Below are 21,667 nucleotides of genomic sequence, written 5' to 3' on the forward strand. Positions count from 1 at the left end.
GTATGACACTCCAAGTGAATTTGTGTTCATTTCCTTTTTTCAAGTCCCCATTTGGTTTGGCTCCCTGAGCTTACCACTTTGAGGGCATGTCAAGAGAGGGTGGATCTGATTTAGCAATCTTCAGCAGGACCCTCATTGGGTTTAGCTCGTGATGTGGGGGCTCAATCTGTGCCATCTCTATCAGCGTGATTCCCAGAGACCAGATATCAGCCTTGTAATCATATGGGGTGTCCTTCATGGTCTCGCACATCACTACCTCCGGAGCCATCCTTGAAACAAACAGCACATTTCTATGCGTTACCCAGACTGGAATCAGTTTGCATTTATTTGAAACACGCATATCAAATATGTTTTACTATCAGCCCAGTTTGAAGGCCTTTAAATTGACAAATGGTGGGAGAACTTTCCAGGTCTGCAATACTGTCAGATGAATTCATGATCATTAGATCTTCTGTATTAGAGCAGAAAGGAGAACAGCGACTTCAAAATGCTGTAAACCAGATGCAGCCCTTTACAAACCCAGTTACAGAGAATATAATCTGTTAGGAACAGATCTTAATCTTTCCAACTGCAAATTACAATTAACATTTTGCACTGTACAAAAAAATAAATAAAAAGACCTACACTGTACAGTATTTTGGACATTAAATTACATTCCTGCATTTGAACATGTCATAAGACAAAACCATGCACATTGGGGTGTGATGTCATTTAAAACAGACACCGTTTCACACTTCTGAAAGATGTCCAAATGGGAACCACCTGCAATGGACTTCATGATTTCTTTATATCTACGTTATTCAAAAAGGCAACCGCACTATAATAGATTAAATAGATTCAGGGTAGGGAAAAAAAAAAAAAAAAAAAAAAGAAGAATAGGCATACCCATACATCATGCTATGACATATGGCTGAGAAAATCAATACTGTAACAGAATGCAGCTAGTCATATCAAAATCTGAAAAGCTGTAGCCATGCTTCACAAACAGTTTCTCTACTGTATTTTCCATACAGTTATATATGTTATAGAGCAGTGTTCTTCACTAATTTTCAGACGGGGGCCACTTCCACCGATAAGACATCAGTGTGAGGGCCGCCACACCGCTTTTTTCACATTTGTGTATTGCTGGGGGCTGCACGTCAGGGGCCACACTAAAGTCCACCAGGAGTCCCCAGTTGCCCGCGGGCCTGTTATGAGATATTTAATAGTGAAGATAGAGGTAACGACCACTAATTCCATTAGTCAATGATTAACCTGCACATTGGTCTTTAAAATTCCTATTTAGACAAGGTTCAATGTCCTGTACCTCCTTACAGACTGACATTTACATTCCAGACTGTATTAAGGTATTTATGGATTGCCAAAGTGAATGAAGTCTGAAATGAAGACAAGGCATGTGGCATTTTCATAAAGCAACTGAAGAGAGATGTAGCGCTATCGATATGTAGAATTGTGTATGAATTTAGACTAGTCACGCTACATTAAACAAACAAAAAAAAAGGACCTATTACTACCTCTTTTGGTCTCTGATACCTTAAAAAGGGGCTGTCGGCTATCCTGCACAGTACTCACCAGTACGGGGTTCCAATGAAGGAGTCTCTTCTCTGCAGTGTCTTGGTGTTCTTTGCAGACACCCCGAAATCCGCTGTCAATTATAAATAAAACAAAACAGATTAACAATTCAATACGGGGCCCAAGGCAGCATTTTGATTTTCTCTACTGACCACTGCCTCACAATACCCCTTTACCTGGGCTAAAGCCAAATTCTGTAGCCAGTGGCTCTGAATGTCTCCAGTGTTTTTTTTGTTTTGTTTTCTGCATTATTCCATTTTAAAAGAAAGCATTCAACTCATACCAAGTTTCTAGCCCTGGAAATATCCATACAGACTGCCTCTGTAAGTCCACCTGACTGGTCATGCAAAAAACACAGAATCCTTATGGAGCCAAGCATTGCTTTGTGTAGAGCTGGAATTTTTTTTGTGTTAGTCTTATAAGAACTTTCTACTGAAGAAGCATTAATTCCAAGCAGGACTTTGTCAACAATAAACCCTAGGGTACTAAATGAAATGTTGGCAACAAGGGTGGTGCAGACAGAACACAGATAGAATGGGAATGTGAGCTTGATTGATATCCTCAATGAGAGAAGGAACAAATTCACACATATTCTGAAAAATACTCTAAATGTGTTATTTTCTGTAAACTAGACATATATTTTATAAGTTTGCTTAAAATGGCTCCAAAGTATGCAACTATCGCTGCTCCAATTAAAGTTTTACATCTATCTTGTTAGTTAATGTCTTGGTTTACAATACACAATTTGATGACAAGAGCATTCATACATATACGGGTTTAGGGCATCGAAGAGTCCGATTACTGCATTAATGATACAATAAAGTACAATGGATGAAATGAAAATAATCAAAATAATGAACCAACATGATTGTTTGGGCAGTGCCTGCATTGAAGATTAAAAAAAAAAGAATAATAGTTAAATTAATTTCCTCTACAGTTTAATCTGATGGTCATGTGAGTGAATTCCAAACCCCCAGTTAGGAGCTACACTGAAGGACAAAGCTGATTCACCCTGATCTTATACTGCTTGTTGTTTTCCTTTATTGCCAAACTCAGCACAGAAAATATAAATTTACAGTAGTCTTCAATTTTTTGGGGTGGTAAAAGCTAACAAAAAAAAAAGATAAATGATGTTAGAGCATGAGTCACACATAACACACAGCTACGTTCTTAAAAACCGAAAGTACCCAATTGACTAAAGAATGCAATGAATTCAATGAAGAATGAATTCCTGAACAACTACAGCTCTTTCAACTAGCCATTGGGAGGTACTCCTTTTAACTAAAAAAAAAAAAAAGGAACCATACCCATTTAATCTTGAGCGAACTACTGAAAAGAAAAAGCATTTTCTTCCACCACAGTTCAAATCTAGGGCACATTTCAATGCATTTGACTGCAATGGAATACACTGTTGAATGGACTTTTTTTTTTTTTAATACATTGGCAGCTTCCTGCCTGGAGAGATTTATTTTATTTATGTGTATTCTTCTTTCTGCCACCCACTCAGGCTGGCATTTTTTTAAGCTATTATATGAAGCACAATAAAGCCTGTTTTCATTTAAGACTTTGAAATCCAAAAAGATAAAACTGTAACACAAAATATCAGGCAATTTGCTTTCATAAAGAAATGTGTACATGACCAAAGAGAATGACCAAGGGAATAAAACAACTGTATCAGAAATGTCCTGCATTTAGATATTCTTTTAATATTTTCCTTTTAAAAGTTCATTTTAGGGTCCTGCTGGGTATTCAAAGGCACATTTTTATAAACGATCCAAGCTACATCAGCTCTCACCAAGTTTAATGTCTCCATCCTGTGTCAGAAGTATGTTTCCTGCCTTTAAGTCGCGGTGAATGATTTTCATGCTGTGGAGGTAGACCAAAGCTTCTAACATCTGACGACAAACAACCTTAATCTGGGGTTCAGTCAGCCCTCTGTCGAGCTCTGCACAAAATTACAAGAAAAAAAATAAAATAATAGCACAATTTCCTTATGTAAAGTTGCAGAAGTCTTTATAAAAACGTAAAATGTCTCTTAGGTTGACTACATGCACTTCTGAAGTTTCAATACGTAGAGTAGCAATTACAAAAAAGAAACAATCATTTCGACTAAATGTCAAAATGCAGGAATATCAGCTGCTCATAAAGTAACTAAACAGTGTTGAGTATTAGGACGAGGCAAAATCCACTTGCAAAGTTAGAAATTTTGTACAATTTGTATTTGTAAATTAGAAAATATCAAGAAACTTTTAATAATCCTTCAACTGCAATTAGACTATAAAACACCTTTGTCTGTAAATGTGTACTGTACAACCGTGTGAGTTTTCAGCCCGGTAAAGCATCAGATATTAGGGATTACATCAACATTGATCATAATGTTACACAGTAACTATTCTAGTAATAAAATAAAAATAAAATCAGAATACGTTTCTTACCCAGCATTGTGGCATCCACTGCTCCTCCAGGGCAGAATTCAATCATGATCTACAGAAATAAAACACAGACTCATTGCGGTCTATTTAATTCAGATTTGTGTATCAAGGTTTTGAAAATCAAACATGTAACAGAGCATGACTCGACGGAATGCATTTCTGTCTCTAGAAATATGTAAAACACCAGGGAGGGTCCCATCTAACCATTAAAAAGATCGGCCACCATTTAGATACATTTAAGTTCATTGTGTTACTATTTATGACTTAAATGTCTAGAATGAAAACTACCCCTGGAAGCTTTTTTTGAAAGCAAGGGCTAATCTGTCAACAACAATCTAGTTCTTAGATGGTTGCACAAGTGAAAATACAGAAAAAAAAGTCTAAAACTACAGGTGAATCTTATTAAGTTTGGCAACACAGGGAAAGGTGTATTCAATTATGGTTTGCGTTTCTATGGCAAACAAAACAATACAATGCGGTAATCGCATTTTATAGAGATTGTTTCACTTTTATGACCCCTTGCACAAGGAGAAAGCATGTGACACGTCACCATATCTCCAGCTGGACTGTCAGATATGCACCCACCTTGAGTAACTAGCAACAACACAGATCATTTCTAGTTTCATACCCTCTGACTGTCCATATTCGTAGTGCAAGCACTTTTAGAAGGAAAAAAAAAACACAGACATAGAAAGGTATTTTTCAAAGCTACACTAAATCTCTTCTGAGGAAAATGGAACTAAAAACAGCAAACTCAAACTGTGCCGATCTCCTGTTAAACACAGAAACTGAAGAAAACCAAACATAAAATGAGTTGAAATACAGAACCATCCAGTACATTTAATTCAAATGTGGATTTAAGGGGAACAGCACCTCTGATATAATGGCTTCTAAACACAAAGTTAAATTTATATATGGAAAATGACCACATGTTTATTTGCATTTTGGTGTATCAGGATTTAAATGTCACAGTTCAGCAGACGCCATGGTTAAGGGTGTCTTAAGAAATAAATAAAAATAAAAAACACCACCACCACCACTACTACTACTACCAGTACTACTACTACTATTAATACATGTAATTTATTTGCATTGTTGGTTTAGGTCATCAGGGAAGGGTTAATTGCCTCCCCTGCCAAATCAATTAATGTGTAGAATGTGCCTGAGCCCGACAATGATTGACAAGCAATCAAGGCACATAACTACATGCAAATTCTCCCTAAGGGGATGCTTAATAATTCCAAACCATTTATTTCTAATATGTCAGAAATCACTACAACTGTGTACTGCAAATCAGACTGACTAACCTTGGTGTTGTAATAGGGAAATATTCCCACTCTTCGATGTTTTTACAGTTCTTAATAACAAATGTGAAACTGTTTAAGCATACTGCGAAAGGCGTAAAGTCACTCCAATGCGGTAACCCAAAGTCGCCTTAATTGTTTAGAAATTGCTTATGGGGGGAAAGCCTTGTGAGAGAAGCTGCCAAGTAATTATGTTCACTCTCAGGTTTTACAAACACATGCAAATCACAAACAGTCCTAAACAAGGGTATTTCCTGAGAGTAAAAAAAGAACAATAATGAAAACAATAGTCCAGTTGTAGCAGTCCGCATCCCTTTAGAGGTACAGATGCCTTCACAGATTGCAGGATAGACATGGTCAGACCTGGATTGTGTAGAAGTTTCTGCAATACTGCACACTGTTTTATATTCAGACAAGCCGTGTTACTGCACATGCTCTCAAACAGTATGTACTCCTTTAGCCTAGAGGTCATAGCAGAAGGCAGTCTAATACCAATTTGTATTCTCCCAGTACTATTTATAACATGCATATGGTAAAAATAAACCAAGCAGGATAAAGTTTTTGCTGTATTTCAGCTGGTGCTGTATTTTGGAACATCTCTAAACTCAGTGCATTTACGGTCACACATTTTAGTCATATGCAGATGCATAGATACAGTAGTTATTCCCCAATAGTGTTAATCTCTGGTTGAATATCACATAAGTTTAAACTTGTACAAACATTTACAGATGTGGATAGCAACATGAAGCTGCATGCATGTACATATCAATAAGTTACTGGAAATATGATACAAACAAGAATGGGTGTCCTGGTCAAATGAAGACAAGGGAGGACATTAACACAAATGATCTCCTGGGTTTCACACGTTAGCTGTCAGTATCTTAAAACAGCTGGTCACCGTGATTTATACATATAGCAGATACACAAGAGTACAGTGCATCAAAACATGCATCATTTCACGAAGTGGTTCCCACAGTATAGTCATAAATAGCCAGGTCACTGTCAGTACAGTAAAACAAGCCTTTGATAAATACAATAATCTTAACAGTCACCATATATTAGACAAACTGAGGTTACTTTGGGGTTGTGTATTTGTGGTGCGTTGAAACTTACATTAGGAGATTTATGCACATAGCATCCCCCCTCCCCCTCCCTTTGGTTAAAAAGGTCTCTTGAAAGTTTTAGTGTCAATCAAATTAAAATCAAGAAAGGGTTTTAAAAGGGCAGGATTGGAAACTGCCTGGAAACGGAGTGCCTCTGTCTGCATGCTGTGCTCTGTAAAGTGAAACAGACCCCCTACCCCCATAGTATTACAGCTCAATGGGACGGAGGTACAGGGACTTGGCATTGGTTTTTATTTAAACTCCCAAATACCTTTTTCAAATGGCAGTTTCAGTAAGTTGTGCTTTTATACAGAGTAGGGGGAGACTATGCACAACAAGGCAATGCAACTAGGCAGGTAGCAGCAGTAGACTAAGAGGGGATTGTTGTATGGTTAGTAGCTTGTGCCATAGGAAATGTGACAGTGTGTCTACAGCTGTAACCAGCATGTGACTCCACAATGGCTTGCATCCTGGAAATAGCAATAGCACAACACTGCACGGACATCATGGCCCACGATTTGCATATTCTTCTGGTAGTGGTTTAATAGCACCCAGGTTAATCTGCTCTGCTTTCATGCAATGTGTCAACCTTGCCATTAAATGTCCTTGTGTCTACTGTGCTGCCTGTCCAGCTTCACTGATCTGCAGTGCAATATATATTTTTTTGTCTAGTATATCTGTGAACAGATAAAAGTGAACTGGTTGTGCATACTGGTTGTAAATAATATATGTTGTTGCACTTTTTATTTGGCATTCAACGCATTGCCCCAGAAATAAATGAAATACCTCAATAAGGGTTAAACCTGACATGCAAAAAGTTCTCCCTCGAAAAGAATGTTCTTGTTTGGTGGCCAATATTTGTTTCCTGTTTTTTTTTTTGTTTTGTTTTTTTGGTTTTTTTTTTGTTTTGTTTTAGTTCTGAATCATGTTGAGTCTGAAAAGTTCAAAGCAGGTTATTTATTCAAAATGTATTCAGCCTTAGCTGTGCAGTCAGATTCTTTTCATGAGAGACATGCGAGTAATTCTCTTGAGAAAGACATTATTGTACTAGGTGCACTGTATAGTGTATTTTTAGACAAACAATGACCAAAAAGTACAAAAACATAAAGTATTGTTACAAGTTATAGCTCCTGTAGACCTTTAACATGTGTAGCTGGTTAGCATAATTAAGCAAAGGTGAGGTCTCTATTTCAGCATAATTCTTATGTTTGCCAACATTTTAATGAGCAAAATTGTAGGCCAGCTACATTTCTATTGCTATATAAAGCCATAAATTGCTTAAAGATGAATGCATTCTTCCTTTTTATTCTGTAGTTTAAGGACCTATTTAAGCTTTTAAAACAACTAATTTTAATCCAAAACATTTACTATTGCTACTTTGGACAGACGTTCGGTCACTCTTTCTGTACCTCTAAAGCTGAGAATAACCCTTACAGGGATTACCTGTTACATAACAGTATACTAAGGTCATCGTACTGCATGGTGTTCCATGTTGCTTTTAAGGGTAGTGTGGAAGAGGTCTGGGTTAATAAGAGTCCATAAAAGAGGTACATTATAAAAGATATGCCAAGCAGCTCAGTCATGTTTTTCACACAGGGTGTGTGTTACTTTACAAAGATTGCTGTAATCAAAGATAACCTTACATATTTAACAATATGCTAGGTACACAACAGATCAAATGCAGTAGGGAAGGACACAAACCTGTTCAATCATCAGATTTTATTTACTGTTAAGAACTGTTCGAGATTAGCTGGACTCCTGTAAATACTTGAGATAAACCCCAGTGAGTAATGGCTAAATCACATCAGGTATGTTTCCAAATCAAAGTACTACATTCCAAGCCTAACTTTGAACTCGATGCTGGTATACAAAACAGCATTTTTTCTGGTTCAAACTGCGGCTAGTAACGTTCCTGGGTCTATATTTTACAGTAAATACCAGTGTAGATTTGGCACAGGTTTAGTAATGTAAACACAGACTGGATGAATGGGATAAACACAGGAGACATCAGTTTCATTATGAACATGACAACAGTTTTTTTTTTTTTTTTTAACAAAACACAATGCTGCAGTAAGGAGTCACAGTGAACAACCCACAGGGGAAGACATTGGTCAAAATGAATTTTATCAGAACATTTCACAGCACTGGTGAACCTGTCTTCAGTTTTCCTAGGGTTACATCTAGAAACAGGTGACTGCTGCAATCAAGGAGATTGCTGGTTTAATAAATCCAGCAGTGGCTGACCCCTATAAACGACATTACTATTATTATTAACCATTTTCAACAGGACAGGTGTCACAACAATATTTGTTATACAAAACACAAGTGCCTGTCTACAATTATTTTATAGATGTGACTAAATTTCACATGTTTGGAGCTGTGAAGCAAGTTGTTAGATTTTGATCCTGATTCCGATTGCCCCTCCCTAAAACAGGATCCACCGTTGCAAAGGAACATATTTTACCTTGCTGTGGTAGCCAAGCACGTATAATCATAATGTCGGAGTCATAAGGATGCACCTGATATACTTGTTAAAACAGCATTCCACTCCAGACTGAGTCATGAAAGAGAATGCATTGTGTGTCTAAAACCAGACATTAAAAGCTGCAATCAAAAATCAAAACCCTTAAGAGCCTGTATTGGATTTAATGTGTGAGATTGTTCAATTCCAATTGCCCGGGCTCTTCCACAGCGTGTAAGCTATCTGATGTTATGAAAACTACATAACCTTACTACTATACAAATGACATCAGCTAGCACCAAAAGGTCGAAAGTACAAACTACATTGCTATTTTAAAGTCAACTATGAAAACAATTTTGCAGAAAGGCCTGCACCAGCATACAGTAAACCTCAATGGACAGTGGTGCAGAATAGCAATACCGCAATGCAGCACTTCTAGTAGTCCCCATAACCCACATCCTGTCAACAAGCTTTTGCTCAAACATATTCAACCCTCAACTTAAATAAGATTTGTTCAAAATAGCTATCTGCAAGCTTCTGCAAGTATATCTATACAGCTGTTTTGTGTGCAAACAGAAGGTCTCAATACTCAAATCTTCCAGCACAAAAATGGTTAAGTCCACAGCAGAAATATTCAGATATGGGAATAATATGCACATATTAAGTCTGAATATTTTTTTTCACATTGGAAACAAAACAAGCCCTTCATGCTGTCCGTGCGTTCAAGAATGTTCCACCCCTGCTGGTATACACGAGAGGATTTGAGAGAACTGAAGCTTTGCTTTCCTGTGTTAGTTACAAGCTGGCATAAACACAGAACACTGCGATAGACTAGTTTAACCTGCCTGCAGTTTCTAGGACTACTGCTGTAGCTGTCACCACACTGACACTTCAAAACGCACGGTATGGTTTCTACACTGTATCCTTGGCATTCCATATGTTCGTTAAGTATTGCCAGTTTACATTGATTCTGTCCATCTTAGACATGAATAAAGTGAGTGTCTCTCCAATACTACAGTACATGTTTGAAAAGTTAATTACTCATCCAGGAAGCATGGGTTCCTTTCAAGCAATCAATGGCAATCAAATACTTTTGGATGCACTCCAATTGGCTGCTACAAGAAATTAGCTGTTTCCACTGTGTGCAACTTACCCAAGAGGATACGTCTTGAAGACTCACAAGACTACCAATGCCAGGTTCAACCATTTACATTCTATTCATACCTAGCCTGTATGTTTTCTGTAAACTGGCTTAAGATGGAACAGTGATAATAGCTCCTAGAGACATCACACCCAAAATGTCTTCAAATACCAAAAGAAAATGGTAACTATGCCGACAGCCATGGTTCTGCTTTTCTCTCATTATTTAATATAAAGATCATCAGCTTAATGTAGTTCAAGGCTTCTACTGCTATCTTCAGCTGAATTTCCAGGCGTCTCAAGGTCTTTCCATTTTGTTACACTAACCCCTCATTAATGTACATGGACACAGTTCCTAGAATTTACCTTTCACACACTGGAATTCTAGAAATGTTCACCTAAGCTCTTCCATATAATCTAACTGAACAGGTTACATACTGCATCTGTTTGGTTGCTATATTTAGAAATCTTTTGAATCCAGAAAAATAACACTATAGCATACTCTTTCATTATTGTTTTATTACATGTTTTGGTGGATTTGCTTGTTAAACCAGGACACAAGACTTTTCAGTCAAATGTAGCATTTACAACCAAATCACAGGGCTGCCTTAACAGAAATTAATTTTAATTGATCTTTCAGATCATTAAAGACACTTTAGGACTGAGTTTAAGTCTGCAGTTCAGATTAAAATGTTCCGCTAGGCAGATCAAACCCCAGTTTGCTCTAAATAAAGATTGCTACAATATAAAAGAGCGCTGTTTACATTTCTCAGACTATAAAGCTGTCTACTTGGTGTGAAAGCATCCATTGCGTTGACTTACCCACAGCTGGTTTTCAAAGTAAAAGGCATCCAGAAGTTTGACGATGTACTGGTGGTCACAGGATGCAAGAATGTCTATTTCTACCATGTAGTCCTCCAGTTCTTCTTCACTCTTCGTCTCTATCACTTTTGCAGCAGCTAGCACACCAGTCTCCTTGTTTTTAGCCTGCAACACAAAATATTCATTCATTAAAGCACAGATCACTTCATTAAACGTTGTTTCTTATCCTCCCACAAGTTCCCAATCTCACATCAAACACTGCCTGCTTCAGGAAAGGTAAACAATTCAACAAGTACGTCAGTGATGACAGACTTAACCAATAGCTCTACAATTATAATTACTGTATTAGAGACACGAAAAAGCAAACAACCATGTATTAGAGACACGAAAAAGCAAACCACCATGATCTACAATACAATAATAACAACACCTTTATTTTTATATAGCGCCTTTCATAGCGGACTACCATCACAAAGAGCTTTACAGAGGTAGGCTGTGAACTGTGCATTATATGCAGAGTCACTTACAATAGGTCATTGATTTAACATCTCATCCACAAGATGGAGCACAAGGAGGTTAAGTGACTTGCTCAGGGTAACATAGTGAGTCAATGGCAGAAGTGGGATTTGAACCGGTGACCTTCTGGTTACAAGCCCTGGACTTCAACCACTGGACCACACTACATCCACTGTATGCTCTGAATACATACCAAAATGGAAACATAACATCCACACATTCTGCTGTTCTAAACAACCTGTGCTAAAGAAAGTCACAAGCAGCTTTCACAGCAATATGATTAGTGGTTCTCTACATAATATACAAGTGTTACACTACGGCTAACAGGTACAACAACGGTGAGAGAAAAGAAGGAGAAAGGGAGGTATGTGAACATCCGTATACAATAGTTACACTGCTTGGGGGGTGGTGCCATGCTGCGAACTGCACTGCAAGCAACAGCTCATCTCCTAGAACCCCCAGTACCTGCACATACTGTGGAGAAGTGGACAGAGCCTCAGAATGTGAAAGGTCCGTATTGTTAGTATGAGTATGCATGACATGCACAGTAAGAATATGAGGACTATACTCCGATAAGCAGCTTGACACCAAAAGACATCGAGAGTCCTGGAAAAACTTGAAATTCAACTGCCTGCTCGGTATGTAAGGATTACAAAAGATAGACAATTTCTGCAGCAACTTTATTCCAGTTATGAAGAGAAAAAAAATATATGTATTATAAGACCCTTCAGTCTCTTGATTTCATATAGTGCAAGGTGAATACAAACACAAACTCCCCAAGGCCACACAACCCCACAAGAGCTTTCAGTACCAGAATCTTTTGAGGACTGAAGACAGAGTGACTTGAAAAGGGTACATTTTAGTGCGAACGGCTGAGTTTGAAGACTCTTCACAGGGCTGGAGACTCGCACCATCCCTTTTTAAGAAAGAACCTTGTTTAGAGTTACTGTAGTATTTGATGTGATTACCTGTATATGTGCATAACACAAAACAGCTTTGTGAGGCTTGGAGTCTACATGTTGCAAGGCGATTGGCACAAATGCAAAGCAGTTACTGTGTCTATATCCATTACTACAGAGGGTGCCTAAGGGTCCACATTTTCAAATTAGGACTGTTTAAGACACTGTCTGACTGCTTTACTAGTATGCACTGTACAGGGAGAAATTCAGGTAACAACATAAACCCAAAAGATGGGAAAATGTTTGTACTTATAGCAGAATAATTGAGCCAGACATCTGAGCACCAGGCTCTGGGCTGTAGGAAGGCCACTTACAGTATGTGCAATATAGTCAGCTCTGCCTCCCTCTTGAAGATGAACACGGACAGTCTGGCTTCCTTATCAAAAATTCACAAGAGCACAGACAGGACTTCTCACACAGTATAAGCTTTTATAAAACTAAATCACACACAGCCAATACAATCCTAGACAGATTTGCAGTACATTAGGCCGTATTTCCTGTAAAGGAGTTTCAAAACAGCTAAAGTGAATTGCTTTATCTAGGTATATAGCCTCCTTTTATCTTGTATTTACGTATACGTGCGAGAGTGTGCTTTGGAAAACCCCTCTCACTACTGTGTGGTAATGCTTCCTCTCACTCGCCAGCACAGACTTAGATGCATCCCGTTTGCCTTCCTGAAGATGATGCATTACTCTTCCCTTATCTTCCATACTCCTCTCCAGTATTTTGCCATTTTACATTACAGGCACTCACATCTCTTATGATTGAGTGTTTAAGTTAAGGATGACAAACACTATGGCTTATCCAACAGGATCATCAATTGTGTTCTACAGTACTAAATCACTGAACTCACACAGACGTTGTTCCTCTTCTCTGTGCTCCTCAAACACTCACAGGAAAAAGCAGAGGGCTCAACATGATGTTCTTACCAGCTGACCTGTGTTTGGGGTTTTAGTTCCTCTATTGTTCTGGCATGCTTTCATACACTTGGTGCAAGTATGATTTAAAAAAAATGTATAATGCAACATAACGAAATGTATAATGCAACATAACGAAATGCATAATGCAACATAACGAAATGCATAATGCAACCCATGCACCCAATCCAAACAGCGTCCTTCTTTAAAACTGTAACTCACTCCTCCATTCTGTTTGAAGCCTTCAATGTGCTGCATCATAAATATAACATACAGAGATGAACAGGCTTGCAAAACATTTCCTTCAAAAATAGTCCTGAAAACACACACAAAGTAGTTCATATCAAGTTTTGTGAATACCTCTTATTCAGACAAAATATAGCATTTGAATTATAAATCTCAGCTTCTGTAACGATCGATCAACAAACCTAACAAAGAACAAGAGCAGTTTTGTAAAGAACAAGGAGGGTGTATAAAACTTCATGATAGAACGTGTACCATTTTGCAATTGCTCATACTGCTGAACCAGTTCCTCGGTGATACAGCTGCTCAAATCTGTAGAGGCTGTTTCTCCACCCATGTGTGACGTAAACAGTCAACAGTCTTTTGATTGCAGTCTTTTTATTACTAATATGCTTTGGAACCTGAAAATGAAATTCATTTGGACAGTTACATTCTGTAGCCATTTACAGAGGTCCTGGATTACTTCTGTTCGTGCTATATTTAAACAGTTAATACAAAATACTACTTGCAGTATTTTTTATTACCATAAAATCATAAAATCAATCATATCAATAAAAGCAATTCAAAACTTTTGTTGGCAACTACGTTTCCTTGTTTGTAGTTTAGCTCTGGGGAGTTCATAATGCCCCACGTACAGTAAATGGCGTAATAATCAATCAATTCTGTTTACATGGGAAGACACTCTAGAAGAATTAAAAACAACTCTGAGTCCATGCTGCCTAGCAACAGCTGCCTGTTACTGCTCATGCTCAAGTAAATCTAATTATAAAATGAACCTCTCAATACTTCCTAGGCTAGATTTAAAGTCAACAGCATGCAATACAATGAAGTTTCAGATGTTACTGATTTAGGGTCTCTCTCCTAATTCTGGGAGGAAACTAGTCCACAATATGGATATTGGAGACAGCTTGAAGAAAAATGAAACAAGACTAAAACTGTAGAACAAACACAGTGGGCTGTTCGTCTACTTAAAAGCTGGCTATCAGAAAAGAAATGACAACTTTGACAATCTCCACAACAACTCAATACTACACTAAGAGAATTCCATGCAACAGTAAGAACAGTTAAGGAGCAGAACAGCATACAGAGTTATACAGGAATAAGATCAAGGATAAATCAGCACCTTAATAACCCTTCCTTCAGTAAAAACTGTAATATTATGAACGACTCAGGGTATACAAGTTCCAACAATGCACTGAAAGCAGTGATTAAGAAAATCAGGCATGCACGCAAAGACACAACAGTGCATCACGATGCATTAACAAAACAAGACCTTGAAAAAATGTAATGTTCGCTTTCTACAGATACTCCGAAAGGTCTATTGTATACAGTCTGGTATAACTAAGTTAGATTTTGCTCGCAGAGGCAGAGAGGGTCAGAGTCTGCTACCACCTAAATCTTTTTCAATGATGCAAGATGAACAGGGGCTGAAATATGCCACACTCCCCTTCAATGAAGAAAAAAAATCGCAAGCAAACCAGCGACCACTTCAAGACTAACTACCGTGGAAGGATGTACGAAACAAAATAAAAATTGTCCAGTAGAGGCCTTAATTAAATACATGAATAAATGTCCCAATGAAGCAAAGTGTTTTTATTTACAGCCTAAAATTAATTTATCACCTGAAGAACTCTCTTCTACTGACATATGGTACCACCCACTTCCCCTTGGAAAAAACACCTTAGGAAACATGATGCCAGCATTAAGAAATTTGGCCAACCTGAGTAAAAGGTATACAAACCACTGCTTGCAGTCCACCACAATACAACTATTATCACCTCTGTGTTGTTGTTTTTCCTAAGACTTTATATGGTTTTGTTTTATTTGTAAGTTAGCATACATCTCCCGGGAAATTTACGATGACTCCAGGTTTGGATGTTTCACAAACAACTATCGTCCAATCACACTGGTGGAATGAAGCAGCCTGGCATAATTCTAAACAGATCGCATAACAAAATATAATCAGCCGCAACAAAATCTAGTTCTTGATAAAATCACAAAAAATACTAGCTTTTTAAAATGTATTTATTTTTTAATTTAATTTGTAACATATCCACAATCTAATAGCATTTGAGCCCTCAGAAGCAGGCTTAATCATGTGGCAATGCCCTTCTCGTTATGTTGCAACTGCACAAGGAGGGCATTACCACACAATTAAGCAGGCTCCTTCGGGCTCAAATGCTTAATTGTTCATCCCTGGAAAGCAGGAGATAGTGGCATATTAGTATGATTATTATTATTTGTATTGTAGTAGTACTGCTTCCTCAACAGGTAATACAGTAAGACGTTGGCCTAACTCGGATTGTCAATACTGTACGATCGTGTATTCCAACTTGTTTGCTCTACAGCATCTAATGCTCGTCCTTGACAACTTTATGGACCCCAATCAAACAAAACATAGTTTAAAATAAAGATGGCTGTTAAACACGCAGCGACAGGCTGAGGTTGACTATAAACCAGAACCTCTCCCCTCTTCCAGCAAGTATCTACCTTGTCCAATAGAATCTGCTCTGAATTCTGTTGCTGCCAACATCTTGAACACAAAATTGACGTGTCTTGTTCGCCCTCAGGTACTGCAGTATGTACAGCACTACAAAAGAACACTTAGCCAGCATTTTGAATTAAAAATAAATCTATGACATAGCTGGTGTTCCATTATTCTGCTATGCAACCACTTTGCTGACTGAATCAGTATATTTTGGCTATTTACTCTGCATAAAACGAGCAGGGTTGGCACTCAAAACAATGTAGAAACTACTGTAATTGCACACTCACTAAAACTGCTTTCTTTGGCAAATACTGGAACCCTGGACGTGTGATCCTTTATCCAGATACAGAGATTGGAAAATTATAAACTTCCTACCAGAGCAGAATTATTTACTTTCCTTTGGGAATTAAAATGGTGTCCAAGAAACTATGATAAATGGGTAACCCACAGCCAAAACCAAATGACACAAGAAGGTTACAGTAATACAATGTATCTAGAGTGGTTAAAATGACAGGAATTTTGGGGTGAAATTAAATATTTCCGCTGGTTAATGTCATGGCTTTTGAACTCCACCCAGTTCTCCAAGGACCTAAAAAAAACATTGAAAAAGACAAAGTATAATTTGCTTTCTTGCTTACTGAACTGCTTTACTAAAACCACAGCATTCAAGAAGGTTCCATTCAGGAAGGAATCCATGCTCTTGAACTGAAGAAGCACTTGTAAATTTGCTCTAAATGCACTGCTCTTCTGATGTAGGTCTACAGTACAGTACATTGTAATGTAATTTCAATTTTGCATAACACTGAAAAAAATAAAACAAACACAGGTCCACAATAACTTTATTTTGCCTGTATATAATAAACAGACAAGCTTTGCTTGCCAGTGCTAATTAAAGTGACAACAGGCTTAAATCTTAGCTCACATGCAGGCCAGTTTTAGCAAGAGGGTTGTGCTGCAAGAAGACTTTCAATATTCAGTGGCTGCTGAGGTCTTAATTCCAGTACTACTTTGTCCAGGTATTTTTGACACCCTATCACTGCCAAACATGACCAAGTTGATGCAGTTGTCTGTTAGATATTCCACTTGGTCTAATTCAATTTAAAATAACGGCTACAAAAAGAATACTGCAATGCAATGCAGTTCTTTTGACATTATGATAATGAGAAACACCCAACGTCAACACCCTGGTTACAGTAACCACGAATTCATTAAAATGATGGGTTTGAACATCAAAATAGTCAAATTTAAAACTTTATCAATTCTACACTACCTAAAAAAAGTACATTGTCATAAAACTCGAGAAGAATGCTTTTTAAGCCTCAGTTGTCACCCACTTACAGAAGCGCAAATTTTGCATATTAGCTATAAAAGAAAAACTGTTGTGTCTTCAAATGCAAACTGTTGATTCCTAGTTACAGCCCAGGGACTTCAGTACAACAACAGCATCCTGACAGGAAACTGCATATTTAAACTGCTGCCTTAAATGACAGCTTTAAGTGGCAGGTTTCCCTAAACAGTGAATTATGTACAATGTCACAGAATTCTTGAGAGCAGGGGCATCCTGCCACACCCTCTGTCAAGAGAACTTATCACGAGGCGCTGGTGTGCCTGGGCCACAGAGATTAAAAGAAAAAAAGAAAAAAAAAAAAGGTTGTTTCGTTGAGGTCTGATTTTGTCAAAGCTGGTTTTAAAGGATAGTTAATAACAGTAAACTCTCTCAATGGGGTACTCTGCTAGTTTCTTTTTCAAAGAAAGAATGTGGTATTGTTTCATCAAAAATACCCACACAAAAAACTGTAAAGCTTCTACACTACAACGCTCAAAAGAACACTGTATTCCCAGAATGTGTAATACAACTGCCATGAATGAAAAACACAACCTTTTATTTTGTTTTCATCAACTAACTGTAGGTTTTTTAAATAATGGATCAACTCCCACCTGAGATCACTCTGCAAAAACATAAACCGATGAACAAGACAATCCAGTCTATTCTGCAATTTTTACTTAACACTGTTTAACATATCATATTGTATTCCTGTCATATTTAATGAATGCTGTTCAACATGAATAAGGTTTAAACATATGGGGCGCTTATATTTTGATTGTTGAACACAAAGCTCTGAAAACAACGTATGGAAACAGGATGTGAGGAGTGGTGGGGGAGGATGAATGGCCTGGTTCTTTAAACTGATTTCGGACAGGGTTATTTTACTCTTTTTTGGAGGCGTCATATGTTGCTGTTTTAAGTAAGGTACGCTGAGGATTATGAACCAAGGTCTGTCTGCATGAACACATGGACAAATTTACCAGCTCAGTAGGAAAACGTGCCAGTTAAATTCACGAGCACAGGAATTGATTTTACTAAAAAAAAGGATTTAAAAACCACCAGTTGCTCTGTTTCTTCACACACCCCTAGGTCTTGTCAAGCATTCAGCGAATCCTCCCAAGTTAGTAAATGTAGTAAACAATACTAAAGTTTTCCAACACTATTTCCCCCCCAAGTGCTAAAAAATTGTGCCAGAGACGTGGAAAATAAATGCCACTGGCACAGGCATGAAAAAGGGTTAAGATTAAGGTGTTTGATGTTTACTATCAAATACTGTAACTTAATGCCTTGTGCCCTACACACTACAGCCTTGCCACCAAACATCTACTTCCCAGTGCACTGCTCAGACACAGCTCCATGCTTGTAATGATTAGCCCCTTTCACTTGGCCCCGTGTGTTTCTTGATGTATGACCTGCTGCCCTTATCCATGTGAACATCAAACATTAGGAAGAGTGTTTTTTTTTTTTCTGTTCCTCCCAGGTGATGTTTAAAAAGCAGCACATGTTGAGAGAAATTAAATCAATATGTAGACTGTAGACAATTACTAAAATCTAGCCCTTCACAGCAAAAAGTGACTTTAAAATTATTTTTTAAATCTCTTTTTATGAACCTGCATTAACAATTTCTTTACCTGGAATTACAGTGTCTCGAACCAGAATAACCAGCAAATCTACAAGCACTGACCAGCATAAACCAATTATGGCCATGGCACTGGGAAATCTTTGGTATGCAGTAGCACAGGTAGTGAAAGGTCTCACACAATGTTTATTCAAATGTGCCCCAACCCTATCCTGAATGCCTATTTGAATAACTCCAATATGACTAGAAGCGCTCAGTTCAGCAACCGCAAGCCTTCAGTGAAAATTCTACTGTAGCTTTTGCGTTTGTTGTGGACATCAGAGACAACCTGTCCACTAGGACATGGAAGCCTGCAAATTGAATGTAAACCGCTGACTGTGTACATTCAATCATACATTAATAGGTTCGAAATCTACAGTGATTTGTAGTCGACCCAGTGTCCAACTTCATCGTCCTTGCTGTGTCCATAGTGCCAAAAACATTTTGAATGCACCGTGCATTAAAACCCAAACCCAAGCATGTATGAAACTCCAGCAACATCGAGACGTTTCATTGCATCACCCTACCCTGTTACAGTAGCTAAATGCTGCAAATACAGTATGACACTGAATTAATAATAATAATAATAATAAAATAATAATAATAATAATAATAATAATAATATTCTTACCTTGTACACTTTGCCAAAAGCTCCGTCTCCCAATTCTCCGATAATTTCCCAGATATCACTGGGGTTCAAATCCCTCTGTACATGTGCATACTCTTTTGTTTTCCTTTTCTCAAAGTTAGAAAGTCGCAAGATTTTGCTGAATTTTGCAAAAGCCATGTTGCACAATTAAAACGGGGGAAAAAACGTGTTGAATTAAAGAATTCACATTGAAAACTACCTTGTTTCAATTGGCTTCATCAACTACAAACTACATTAACCATGCCAGAAAAATCAAATACTGAATTTAAACTCCCTGATAAACTTCAAGACCACGCCCTAATGAGTCAAACTGTTTTTATTTTAGCATTTGTCATAAATAAAGTATTTATCCTTTTGTGTTGTTGTTTAATGATAAACCAAGCATAAACTTCTATAGTGCACGTCAATCGCATAAAACCAACACCAAACTCCCCACTTGCTAACACTCAATTGACCACTCTTGCTCTGAGAATGTTGTTGCTGTAAAACAAGCCCCACCTTCTTTGCAGATGTAGCGCTCTTGGTAGTTGTAGTTTATTTTACATGCCGTTTATAATAGTTCACTGAAGGTTCCGTGGGTTATAAAAACTACATTTACCAAGCTGGCGGGATGCGCTTAAAATTTGACAGGACTAAAGGGCGTGTGATGATTTTAAAATAGGCGTAGGAAGTGAAGCATGTATGCTGTTAGTGTGTGCTTTCTTAATGCAATTCAAATGTTTTTCCATGATATGTTTTGTTATGTGTGCGCCTGATCTGTGAATTATTCTACTATGCTATTTATAAACAGTGTTTAATGTATACGACATGTTTGCGTGTGCTTGTTGAAGAGGCAAGCTGTTGAAAGAAAAAAAAAACTGCATTAAAACATATACGTTGCTTCTATTTTTTTATGTAGGACAACTATTTTTTATTAAAGGCGGGTCGTCAAGCATGTTTTTAGGTTAACTTTTCATGCACTACGTAAGAGCGGCACACTAGAAAATACAATTGTCCACTATTGCCACCTGCTGGCTTTACTTCGCATAGCAACACTACTTGTACACACTACACCAAGAAACGCCGCACATTACAGGTAGAATAGGAGAATGAGAACGAGTTATACCAGTCATGCAAAATATCTGTCAGGTTCAAGTTAGGTAAGCTAAATAATCAGCACTAGAAAAAATACATACAGAAACCTAATTATGTCATGAGTAGCTTCTCCCCTTGAAATACTGAAGCTGAGCACAGTGTTTTCTGAAAAGAAAAATCAAGCTATCAGTTTTTGCGCTTGATAATTCCCACTTTTTTGAAACGAAGGTAAATCTGGTGAAACAATAACAGTTCTAGGTGCCAGAAATAACTCAAAAGTATTTCAGCACATGTTTTGAATTATTATTATTATTATTATTATTATTATTATTATTATTATTATTATTATTATTATTTTTATTATTATTATTTTAATTCTGGAATATCTAAATTGTTTGGACAAAGTGACTGGGACAAAATGTTACAACTGTAGAACGTCCTGCCGGATTGTAATGTGATAACTTTTTGGCCAAACTGTTTATTCAAGCATTGCTAAAGTTTCTCAAATACACACGATGGGTCAACAAGCATTGACGGAATCTCTTTGATTAATAAGGTTTCACTAAACTGTACCTTTATTCACAGCTGTATGGAACAGCAAATAAAAGTAATGACTGCTCTGGGATTCACTCAATGGTAAATGTTTACTGTCACCTGAAATTAATTCATTTCGAATTACCTAAACACACATAGCTTCAGATACAAATGTGCTTGTTTGGTGTTTGTAATAATTCTGGTGCTGGGTTTGAATGGCTCTGGGTTCTGTTTTCATGTTCAGTTGTTATCCGTTTTCTATAAATCTGCCTTTTCCATGGCTTTGAGTTTGTGTTTAACTCGTCTGGATAATCCTGCGTGTCGGGTTCGGTTTTGTACAATATAATCCTTGCTCATAGGGCCTAATCAAATCATTAGCCTTTCTATACCAATAGATGTCACTTTAACACATCTCAAAGCGTGGAATTAATTAGATCTATGTTATGCATACTATCAGTGCAAATAAATAGTTCGACAATGTACTACATTTCTAAAACTTTCTTAACAT

The 21,667-nt window shown here is 37.5% G+C and overlaps 1 protein-coding gene across 1 annotated transcript in view; it reads right to left on the reverse strand.

Moving 5' to 3' along the window:
• The window catches only part of LOC121297350 (serine/threonine-protein kinase 10-like), a 33,143-nt gene extending 13,142 nt beyond the window's left edge, over positions 1-20,001 (reverse strand). The window contains exons 1-6 of the mRNA XM_041223628.1: positions 19,534-20,001; positions 10,835-10,999; positions 4,008-4,056; positions 3,368-3,517; positions 1,573-1,645; positions 75-269 (exon numbers count right to left, since the gene is read on the reverse strand). Coding sequence (XP_041079562.1) covers positions 75-269; positions 1,573-1,645; positions 3,368-3,517; positions 4,008-4,056; positions 10,835-10,999; positions 19,534-19,689 — 788 coding nt within the window. The 5' untranslated portion in view covers positions 19,690-20,001. The remainder of the gene's footprint in view (positions 1-74; positions 270-1,572; positions 1,646-3,367; positions 3,518-4,007; positions 4,057-10,834; positions 11,000-19,533) is intronic.
• Between the last annotated feature and the right edge of the window lie 1,666 nt (positions 20,002-21,667).

This window comes from Polyodon spathula, chromosome 22 (genome assembly GCF_017654505.1).
Source record: "Polyodon spathula isolate WHYD16114869_AA chromosome 22, ASM1765450v1, whole genome shotgun sequence".
NCBI lineage: Eukaryota > Metazoa > Chordata > Actinopteri > Acipenseriformes > Polyodontidae > Polyodon > Polyodon spathula.